Source organism: Canis lupus, chromosome 16 (assembly GCF_011100685.1).
Source record: "Canis lupus familiaris isolate Mischka breed German Shepherd chromosome 16, alternate assembly UU_Cfam_GSD_1.0, whole genome shotgun sequence".
Classification (NCBI taxonomy): Eukaryota; Metazoa; Chordata; class Mammalia; order Carnivora; family Canidae; genus Canis; species Canis lupus.
Genome location: NC_049237.1, coordinates 29,202,836 through 29,215,202, shown reverse-complemented (window position 1 = coordinate 29,215,202; position 12,367 = coordinate 29,202,836). Strand labels below are relative to the sequence as shown.

The following is a 12,367-nucleotide window of genomic DNA, read 5'->3' as shown; positions in this document are numbered from 1 at the left end:
CATCATTACTTAAGATTAATCAGACTAAGTAAATGAGCTTTAACTCGGAAACTGTGATCTTATTTTCCAAATAGCTAGCTATAGGGGCTGGTGCTCATGTGTGCATGTCATCTAAGTACATACTTTCATCCTTCTTTCTTTGCTCCCCTCTTCTTTCCTTCCTTCTTCTTTGCTTTATAATCAGTGCCATTCAGAAAAGGAACTGAAATACTAACGGTTATCTTTTCTTGTTTTGGGTTTTATGCTTTTCAAAATATGATCACACTATCTTATTGAATCCCCACCATAATTCCGTCAAGTATATTATTATGTTACTTTCAACATAAAATACGACTGTGAAAAGTAATAGAGATCACACAGCAACTTAATTGAAAGACTGGGACTGGAATTCAGGGCTCCCAACTCTTGACCAGAGTCCTTCCTAATTTTGCCCTATGCTAATGTAATGACTAGATTTTGTGGAAATTACAGCTCAGCTTAGAAGAAGGAGAGATAACTATGGCAGCCGTCCCAGGAAATGTTGTAATTCTCTTCTCAAAATAGTCTGCCACACAGAGCAGAATCACGGTGGGCTCGAAAGGACAACAACATTTCTCCTGGGTCTCATCACCTTGTGTCAGGCCATCTTCACAATAACTCAGGAGACTACCCTCCCCCATCAGGCTCTGACATTTTGCCTGCCACTTGTGCACACTGAAAAGCATGACATTTCTTACGCCTTTGAAAACAGCAGAGAAGAAAAAAGAAATTACTCGCATTCTGAACTTTACCTCTGCTGGACCAAAGTGTTTGCTGACAGGGTAGGGATAAAAGCAAGAAAGAGGAGAGTCCCATAAAGAAGAGATAAGGGGAACGGATTACTGGGCTCAAATATTTATCAGTTGACCAATATTTGCATTGGTAAAATTGCCTTCTATAATACGTGCACTATCATGCCTTTCTTACTGATGTGCTAAGCAAAAATCCTGAACTGCTCTTCTCATCTGTCCTTCCAAGACCAGGACTCAGTAATACACTAAACTCTAATTTCTGGAATCATTACCATGTGATCATGACATCATAGAAGCCCAACAGTTCCGTCTGCTGATCTTTCAAATGAGCCAGAGTGATAGTAGGGAAGATCTGGGAAAATGGCCTGCTCAACTGAGATCCAAGCAGCGTTTATTTTCTCCTCCTTTGTGACCTTCTTCCTTGGACTCCTCTTCTTATTCATTTTCAGGCTAATCTGGAGAACCATTAAAAAATGGCAAAACATCAAGGGAACAGGAATTCTCTTGGTCAGTTTCCTTATTTTGGATCCCACTGTATGAAGATGGAGACAGGTTTGGCAAGTGATTGGGTTTAGTAAATAATTTAAGCTTCACACCCTTGTCAGGAACTAACAGACCCAGCTCTGATCAGATGCCCTTGAAAGGGGCTGATCCTCTCCTGGGGTGGAAAACAGGACCACAGGCTGCCATTCCAAAGGTGGCAGGTATGGAGAGCCAGGCCTCCACTCCCACCACTCAGAGAAGCAATGTCTGGTGTGGCCAATAATGAATGGTAGCTCTGGAAACAAGGATCACTATTCTGAAAAAAATGTTCACAAACATTCTGTCTATGCCTCTATTTGAATTTTAAAATGATACTTGTGCTTGGTACTATAAGACATACAGAAATGACCATCAGGTCAACCTTATTTTCATGAATCATGTGTGCAGGATGCATATATACTTACACATGTCCATTGCCTCTTTTTTAATTTTTATTTTATTTTCTTTTTTTTCATTGCCTCTTATATACTATGTTCACACAACTCACCTAGCCATACATACATTCACCCAGAAACCCATGCATACATCCATGTGCCATCCAGCCACTAAGTAGAAATACTTCTCAAAACCAACCAAACTTTGCAAAGGTAGGAGCTGTTGAGTAATAGCTGGCAAATGATGATAAGAATAATGGCATCTTACCCAGGTAAGATTTTGAATAAGAGCTTGAAATAAAACTCTCAAATGCTATATAATGGCTGCTCTACTACCAGTGGTCGAAGGCAAAGAGCTTTATTATGCCCTGTGTGACTTGTTTCCAATTTTCTTTTCCCAAATTTTGTTTTTCTGATATAGTAATTTCCATAACAGAACACATAAGACATTTCTCTCTTAAAAAAAAAAAAAAGACATTTCTCTAATGGTAAACACTGACATAAAAATAACAGAATCTATAATAACCTTTGTGGTAGTTTTTTGAGGTCATTGGCAATATCATAAAATGGAATTCAGGTTTCTACATTCAATATGTACCCAATTCACAGATTTTGTTGCTAAACACATTCCCTCTATTCTTAATTATTGTTTGTAAAGACTTTAGGCAGTGGCTTAAGATCCATGAAAGTATACTGAGGTGCACTTACTTCTTCACAAAATCGATACAGTAATGAGTATGGAGAGTCTGCTTCTACCTTTTTTTCTTTTTTCCCAATGCACAATTGAATTGGTAGAATTGTTTAATCTGCTTGAACTTCTGCTCCAGAAAATATATATTCTAGTCCCATTATATCTATTTTTGTGTGGCTACAAAAACGTGAGAACCCATTTGTCCATAAACATTTGCTGTATCTTTCCCTTATTTTGGATGCTATTCATATCCACCTTTCTGTCCAGAGGTGTCTTTTAATTTCTAATAGGAAGCAACTATTACAAAATATTAAGAAGTATGATCCAAGCCACCAGAACACTGTAGTTTTCTGGTTTTGAATCTTGAGGAGAGGATTTGAGATAAGTAGAGTGATTTCTCAGTAACTTGTTATATTTAAGTTGAGAGTGCTGCATTTTTTTCTCTAAGCCTTTGAGAAAGTGGCCTAATGCAAAAAAAAAAAAATGTCATAACTGTCAAAGTTGTTTTAAAAATTTGGAATCATAGTTTTTTTCCTTAAATGTGCATTTTTAAAATGTTTACTACATTCATAAGTATGGTTTTATTATATCTTAGGGTCAAATGTTTTCCTCTAGAAGGCACCTTTAATTTCATAATGAAATTCAAAGGAATATTCCATATTAATGTTATATTGAATATTTTTAAAAATCAATTCTCAGACCATGCCTTAGGAATGCACATGATGAGTATTAGAGGGCAAATTATTGATCAAGATAAGAATTCTATCAAATAGTTATTTAATGAGACTTCTCTTCCTACCATTCAGAAATTAAGAGTAGAAAAATTAAGTCGTTTTAAAACCTTGGCTTCATATATAATGAGTTTTTCTAAAAGTTGGATGGTCTCAGTCAGCAAGGCGTGGTCAATCCTAGCTCACTTGTATCTTTTTTGGTGATAGCTTACCAACAGATATGGGGGCTATTTCAGACTCCAGCCTCTCCTCATCCCCTGCTCATGGGCCAGTCACGTAAATTCTGTATACCTCAGTGTTCTTATCAGTAGACAGTGGATTTAATCACACTTATTTTGTCTGCTTTATAGGATTACTATAAATTTTAAATATAATAAGAAAAGGCATTTTATAAATATGAGGGATTATATCAGCAGGATATGACACCACGTAAGGAACTAAAAGCAACATAAAATTGCTGAAACTTTCCTTCTTTCTCAAAAAAAAAGCAGATACTTAAGCAATCACTAAAGATCAACTCGTGATATTTTTTGCTTGTCCATGTATCTTGATAAAAAAAGGGTATGTTCCCAGAGTAGGAAGAAGCTTGTTACTCCCAATCCTGATCACTGCAATAATGTCAGTTTGAATCGTCTAGGACTGTGAGGAAGGCATGGTGAAAACTGCAGAATTCCTAATTAAAAAGCTGTGCAAAAGAGCAGTAAAATGCATACCCAGTAAAATTCATTCCATAATATGCTGAATAAACGACTTCAGGTTTCTCTGCGTTGGATAAGGGGGGAGTGATTGCCGGCCGATAATACAGTAGGAGGCGCCACCAACATACATAAAACAGATTACTTTCCCTGGGATCCAGCTCACTCACTTCTTTTCTCTTGCTTATAGGAACTACTCTTAACAAAGAGCATCGGTAATAAACATTTAAAAAGTCTCCACTTCCAAGGAATATTTCGTAATCGTGTAGAAATGCTGCTCTCAGCACAGACGCTTGTGGGGCAAGTGTTGGTAAGTGGATTGTTAGTTTGCTAATGTACTTCAGTCATGAGTGTGATTATAGTCCGTATATATAATTTTATCACCTAGGTAAACATCTGGTGATCCCCGGTGGCTTATCTAAAATGTCACTGCCTCCCTACTGCCATCTCCCTGTGTCTACACTATCCATTATCCTGTGTATTTTTAATTTGAATATAATTACTTGGCTTATAGTTTCAATTAATCATCATCGTATGTGCTAGAAGAAAAGCTTTATTAGAGCAAAGACTGTGTTCATTTTGTTCTCCTTGTATGTAGATGAATGTCTGGCATATAGTAAATATTTCCCAAAAATGTTATTTTTAGTGGATAATTTAGCCTGAAATGTACAGCTATCTTTCCCTCCTTTGATTCTAATAACCTCTTTTCTTCATTATACACAAACCAGTATTTTTTTTCCTCTCTAAGATGCTATTTATCATTTTACTATCTGTTTTAATCTAAGTAACTTGTACATTTTAAAACTCAATTCAGGCATAATCTCATAGGGGAAAATCCTATCTTCATATTAGGCTAAGAGCCCATCTCTAAGCTTCTATAATATTCATTGCACACTGTTATTAAAATGATCTGTGTATAAGTCTTTCTCTTCTAGTGTACTGTGAGCTCCTTGAGAGAACAGACTATGCCATAGAAATATTTATATCACATTGTCTGGAAATAGCAGACGCCTTGTAAAGGATAGAATTGATCTGAAACATTAAAAACTAAAAATCTATATTTTGAGGGAATGCTGCCATCAGATGGTGGTATGGTGGAAGTGATGTATGCAAGCTAGAGATTATCCTCTGCTTTTTTAGTAATCAGTAAAAACATAGCTGTCTTCTGGTTAATGTTGTTTAAGATAAAAATTACTTTTTAAAACTTATTTGGAAGTACATAAATATAACTGTTCTTGATAAAATCTAGAGGGGATGTTGAATCATCTGGAATGTGCCTCTCCTTTTTTTTTCTTCTAGTTTTGGTCCTTTTTCTGAAATCCCTGTCGGTATGACCTGTTAGAGAAGAATTTAGTGATTCTTTCTGATTATATCAGCGATTTCTTGGCTAAGATCTCTTCAAATGTTCAAATCATGTGTAATTGTATGAGTATAATATTAGTGATAACATATTAAAGGTCTCTGGGGTGAAGAAGAAGAGAACTTACGCTATCCACCATATATGAGCATTTCATATGGAGAATGGGTGAAGAAGGAATGATCATTGATTGCATATCAATAAAAATTACTTCTTTGAAAATGGAAAAAATTATTTTTTTTCAGTATGTTGCTGCTGCTGATTAAGTAGTTGGAACAACAGGAAGCGTAGAGCAAAAGTTAGATTAGAATAGACACTCTAACATTTAAAGGCACCCCTCAGTAGGAGTCCGGAGCAGGTATTTTATGAAAGATTGAGAAGAGAACAAAATGGCTTATAGATTTCCTTTCCATCCATCCATCCATCAATCCTTCCTTTTTAAAAAATATTTTATTTATTTATGTATGAGAGACATAGAGAGAGAGGCAGAGACACAGGCACAGGGAGAAGCAGGCTCCATGTAGGGAGTCCAACATGGGACTCGAACCTGGGTCTCCAGGATCCCACCCTGGGCAGAAGGCAGCACTAAACCGCTGAGCCACTGGGGCTGCCCCCATCCATCCTTCCTTTCTTTGTAATCCTCTTACTTCTTTCAACAGATACTTATTGTTTACCAACTACGTGCAAGGCCAATGCTCTAGACATGGTGAAAATGCAGGCATGAGTCTTAAGTCCTATTGGACTTATATTCTAGTGGGGTAGACATGACAAATATGTACATAAACAAATAAGATAAATTCATATGATGATCAGTGCTATCAGGGAATTATGAGTGTTGTGTTTGAGAGTTTTGGTGGAAATGGAGTTAGATCACATCAAATGTAGTGATCAGAGAAGAAATCTCCAAAAAGGTAAGATTTGAGCTGAGACATGAAGAACTAGAAGTATAAAACCATTGACGAATGGAGGAAGAAAGGTTACTGACTGAACAGATTTGTGGAGGTAAGGAGCTTAGCTTATTGAAAGTACAGCAGGGAGACTCCTATGCTAGAGATCACAGAGGGCAGAGCAGAATGAGGTCTGAGAAGAGACAGGAGAACTATGCAGTGCTTTGCACTTCATATCAAGGAAGTAGGCTATTCAAATGGAGTAATTTTACTCTAAGGCAAAGGGAAGTCATTGAGGGTTTTTTTGAGCATAGAGTTGGCATAGTCTAATTATGTTTTAAAAATTCAAAAGGCAAAAAAAAAAAAAAATTCAAAAGGCACTAAAGTTTGAAAATAAAGGAACTGTCAGAAGTATACCGGGCAAGTGACAATAGAAATTGGGAGTGCACATTTTAATATCAGGTAAGTTTGAATTCAGAGCAGAAAACAATAAATTAAGTCAAGTAACTCGCATTAGTTTCCTAGGATCACTGTAACAAATTTCCACACACCAATAGAAAACAACAGAAATATTTTGTCTTGTGGTTCTGGTGGCTAGAAGTCAAAGGTCAAGGGTTGGTTCCTTCTGGGGACTGTGAGAGAGAACTGGTCCCATACTTCTCTCCTAGCTTCTGCTGGTTGGTTAGCAATCTTTGATATGCCTTGGCTCATACGTGCATCCAGATCTTTGCCTTTTTTTCCATGTCACTCACACAGTGTTTCCCCTGTTTTTGTGTATACATCCAAATTTTCCTTCCCAAAGACACCAGTCATACTGAATTAGAGCCCGTCTTCACGACCTTATCTTAACTTGAATATATCTGCAGAGATTATTTCCAAACAACGTCACTTCTGGCAGTACTGGGGGTTAGGAACTCAACATATTTTTTTGCAGGGGACACAATTCAACACACAATATTTGTAGTGGTGAATGTAATCAATCTCAACCAAGATATAACATCATGAATATCACTACACCAAAAATAACACTTCAAGATAATAAATAAACAAAAATTACAAGATACAAAAAAGAAATATTAAAAACACATTGGTTGTAAAAGCTTTTAGTTCACCTATCTCATATCAGGACATAACAAATAGAAAAAAAATAATGCTAAAAAAACAAAATTCAACCAAGTCAACTTGAATATATAGTTGGCTTTATTTAGCAATTGATGAATCAGGTAGCATCTCATCTAACAGAGAGATACTCTGAGGAGTTGTACAAAATGGAACATTTTTATAGAAAGAGAATGGGGCAAGGAAGCTATTAGCAGAAGAAACAACAAAAAAATTGTTTCAGGCAAGGTCACCTTCCCTTAGGGGACACAGTGGGCGGTCATATCATGCACATTACCTCATAATGCTGGTCAGGAAATTCCAGACTGATTGATTTAAACGTACACTCCTGGGAAAGGCTAAAACAGCAATTAGGTTAGGTATTATGTCTTTTGTGGGGCTTAACATTAGCAACTCCATTTGGGGCCTGTTTCTTTTTAATAATAAGCATAAAGAAGATCAAAGTAACTTAATTATTATTATTATTATTATTATTAAAGATTTTATTTATTTATTCATGAAAGACACACAGAGAGAGGCAGAGACACAGGCAGAGGGAGAAGCAAGCTCCATGCAGGGAGCCCGACGTGGGACTTGACCCGGGACTTCAGGATCCCGCCCTAGGCTGAAGGCAGATGCTAAATCGCTGAGCCACCCAGGGATTCCCAAAGTAACTTAATTAATAAGAGAAAGTTGGTTTAAATGATGAAACTCCATATGCTGAAAACAGATATTAAACTTAAAAGTGTCTGTGGACTATTTGTAAAAATTTAACATATATTGGGCCACACACAAACACACACACACAAAACAGTCCCTGTTATGAAACTTACAAAATACAAACAGAAATCAACTGAACACAGCGCAATAAGTAACTAAGAAAACTAAATAAGCCCCCCCCCAAAAAAAAAGAAAGAAAAAGAAGACCTTACAGCTACAAATTATTACATTTCCCCCTCTCAAAAGACCCTTAACTCAGAAAGATCAAATTAATACTTACAGGATATTTAAAACATAAAGATAACGAAAAAACCATATAACCCTTCCACCTAGAGTACAAGATGGAAGTGCTTTTGAGTTAAATGCCTAACAGTAAAAACTTATTTTGATAAATGGAAATAATTAAAATAAATGAATTATCAATCTCAAAAAGTTAGAGAAAGAAAACACATTAAATCTATGCAGAATATAAAGAGTCAGAAATTAATGGGTTATAAAACAGCTGACTATTTGAAACAATAACATAGAGAAATTTATAGTCTAAACAAGGAAAAAGGGAAAAAGCACAAATATATAAGAAATTAAACATTAAAATGAGGATATAAGTACAAATAAAAACATTTGAAAACTAGATGATTCCTTAGGACAATATAAGTTACCAAAACTGATTATTAAAGAAACTTAGACAAATCTCTGGAAGAATACAGATTTTTCAAAGACCTATATCACCACCACCACCGTCACCCCTCCTCCTTCTCCATCTGTGAGAGACCTAGATGATAACAAGGTCTAGTCAATCAAATCTTCAACAAGTGGATATCCCTAATGTTAATTAAACAGGGCATGAAAAAAAAGAAAACATTCAATTTTCTTTTTTAATGAAGGCATAGTATCTATATAAAAACTCCCAAATATAGCAAAAAAAAAATCTACAGACTAATAAATATCCTTAATACTTAGGGAGAGGACATAGCCAACCTCAGTGAAAGAAGAACAAAAAGATGGAGGAGGAAAAAGAGAAGAAGGTGAAAAAAAAGAGGAAAAGAAAAAGATGGAAAATAAGGAGGAAAATTCTAATAGTCAAAAGGGAAAAATATATTATTTTCAAAACAGGATACCTTCTAGAAATCTCTTTATAGATTAAAACATGGCAAAGTATTGATCAACTCTGTAGTATCTGTGTGGTCTTATTGTTTTTGTCGACACAAGTTATGTTTTTATGACTATCTTTGGGAGATTTTCTTTTGCATTAAGTTCCAAAATAGTCCTTTCCCTAAACAATCTTTCCTTTTTTTCAGGGGCAGAGAGGTTGTGGCAAATTGTGTAACTATGTTTCTCTGTTGTTTTAATGCCTAGAAAATTCAGAACTAAAATTATGACTTCTCTTTAATAAATGTATCTATTTTTGGCATCATTCTAGGCACCATTTTAAGTCCACATTCTGTTTTCCCCATCTTCCCTTGTTTCTATTTTCTCAGGTAATGCATCTTTATGTGACCTTGTATTCTGTTTTAACTCCTTTCCATAAATGTGTAATCTTTTCTTTGAAAGTGTAATACTTTCTGTAAATTTGCAAATAAGCCCTTAGCTAGAGTAACAGTTGTCAGTTTTAGTATACAGAACAACCAAATGAGCATCATAATTTGTTTGAAGATGAGAAAAAATATTTCAAAAATTATACTTGAAAAATTGACTAAATAAAAATTTATTTCACTAGGGTTTGCTCATTTTCATAAAGCAGTGATACTTCTTCCCGGGGGTGGGGGGGGGACATAAAAATCAGTCTCTTACTTCATACCTTACATCCATTGTTTATGCAAAAAAAAAAAGTTAAAAACCTCTTCTACCACCTTGAGATGAGTTGTATCTTTATGGTTTATTTTCCATTTCCTTCCATTATTTCATATTTTATATTTAATGTACCATCAAGCAACAGGAATTTAATTTCTATGAGACTATGCCTTAATTCAGGATATGAATAAGGAAAAGACTGGTAGGAGATACTGGACAATATTCCCACTGATTATGTGTGCATGGTTACATTATTTGTCTTTTTATGCACATAGCACAATATTCAAAAAATATTAAAAGATACACAGTAAAAACTTAATTTCTTCCTTATCCCTATCTCCATCCACTGCTTTGAGCTTCTTTCAAACCTCAAGATGCTCAGCATCATTCTCAGATATATTTTCTCTGGGTGTTTGGGTCACTTAAGACAACCTTTCTTCCCCATGTTGTATCTATAAAATTTAAATTTTGAAATAATAAAATGTGTTATTTGTGGCAGTTCTTTGTGGAGACTAGTAAAGTGAATGGCTAATGAAGCTAGTGAAGGCAAAATTAGATCTGAATTCAGTTTAACTGATCTTAAGTTGGAATATATCCTGGGAAAGCAGGGTAGGGTGGATGTTTCAACACTTTGTTTTATATCAGTTCTCCAAGTTTCATGGGTGCTATTTCCTAAAATGGATTTACCTGAGACTTCTCACACCAGTTTTCCTCTCTTATCACCCTTTTAAAATCCATTTCACAAAACAGAGGTATTACCATTACCTCTTTGATAAATGAGGAATCTGATGCACAGAGAAATAAAATGCAAAAATTATAAAATGGGAATAAAAAATACTATCTGTAGTTTATTTCAGTGAATAAATAAGTTAATATATGAGAATTAATTAACATAATCATTACATGAGTTACTAGTTAATAAGTAAATATATATGTATGTCTAGCATATAATCCATATACAGATATAACTATTCTTAATATTTTTATAAGCAGTACTTAGTGCCTGCTTCTATAAACAAAAAAACATGATTAAAATTGATGCTAAAGCCTATCTCATTCTAGCAACAAGTAATATACTTATATAATTAGTTGAAAAAAATCTACCTCTTTTGGGTGAATTTCCTATAGTTTTACTTTTTGTATTTGAAAATTGTTAGAATATGTGGTAGAATTCTGTTGCTTTAATCAGATATGTTAACAAGTTAATGATGATTCAATCTAGAAGAAATTAAAAAAAATTAGAAACTGGTGTCAGAAAATTTAGATGTCCTTTTAGTTTCTTGCACCTATTTTGAGACTAAAAACCTGTTCTCCCAGGTGTTTTTTATACAAGTTAAGCAGTTATTTCTGTATCAATACAATAATATACATTATAAGTGTGATGATCATAAGCTCAGGTTTCTGCCAGTTGTCCTGGTCTGTTTACATAGAGCTACTTCTGTTCTTAGAAGTATATATATTTACACACACACACACACATATATGTATATATGTGCATATATATGTGCAAATATATATGGTATATATATGTGCAAATATGTATACTGTATTAATATGTTTATAATAATATACATTGTGTGTATATGTATATTTGCACAATAAATAGTATAGCCTTCCTAGTTTTTTACTTATATAAATAGTATATATATGTGCAAATATATGTACTGTATATAATATATATTATAATATATATACTTATAATAATATATATATAGTGTGTGTGTATATATATATATATATATATATATTTGCACAATAAATAGTATAGCCTTCTTAGTTTTAAATGAAAAGATTTGTTTTTTGAAACCAGAGGTCATTTTTCAAGGAAAAGGAGCCACCAGAAGGAGTGCAATTTTGAAGATCACTCTTCTCTTCTCTCTACACGTAATTCACATCATTCTTCTCTCATGATGGGCCACATCCCTCTCTTCTGGTTTCATTTAGCCATGCTAGACATTTCTGTATTTCATTAGTTTCAATGATACACACATATGTATATGTAATCAATGTCTTTTGTATCCTTCATTTCAATACCCCGTTTTTTCCCATTTATTTAATTTCCCTCCCTCCAGTCAATTTTTTATTTTTATTTTATTTATTTTTTTTATTTTTTTTATTGGTGTTCAATTTACCAACATACAGAATAACCCCCAGTGCCCGTCATCCATTCACTCCCACCCCCCGCCCTCCTCCCCTTCTACCACCCCTAGTTCGTTTCCCAGAGTTAGCAGTCTTTACGTTCTGTCTCCCTTTCTGATATTTCCCGCACATTTCTTCTCCCTTCCCTTCTATTCCCTTTCACCATTATTTATATTCCCCACATGAATGAGAACATATAATGTTTGTCCTTCTCCGACTGACTTACTTCACTCAGCATAATACCCTCCAGTTCCATCCACGTTGAAGCAAATGGTGGGTATTTGTCGTTTCTAATGGCTGAGGAATATTCCATTGTATACATAGACCACATCTTCTTTATCCATTCATCTTTCGATGGACACCGAGGCTCCTTCCACAGTTTGGCTATTGTGGCCATTGCTGCTAGAAACATCGGGGTGCAGGTGTCCCGGCGTTTCATTGCATTTGTATCTTTGGGGTAAATCCCCAACAGTGCAATTGCTGGGTCGTAGGGCAGGTCTATTTTTAACCTCCAGTCAATTTTAATGAATAATACTACCTAACATGCTACTCCACCAGTTCAGGGTGAGAA

The 12,367-nt window shown here is 34.9% G+C and overlaps 1 protein-coding gene across 6 annotated transcripts in view; it reads left to right on the top strand.

The window, feature by feature from the left end:
- The first annotated feature begins 1,072 nt into the window (after positions 1-1,072).
- Positions 1,073-12,367, top strand: part of KCNU1 (potassium calcium-activated channel subfamily U member 1) — a 144,418-nt gene continuing 133,123 nt past the window's right edge. For all 6 annotated transcript variants that reach the window (XR_005371468.1, XM_038560121.1, XM_038560120.1 and 3 more), the window contains exons 1-2: positions 1,073-1,277; positions 3,995-4,114. Coding sequence is in view for 5 of the 6 variants with exons in the window: in XM_038560121.1 (XP_038416049.1) it covers positions 1,131-1,277; positions 3,995-4,114 (267 nt within the window). In the remaining variant the exon portion in view is untranslated. The remainder of the gene's footprint in view (positions 1,278-3,994; positions 4,115-12,367) is intronic.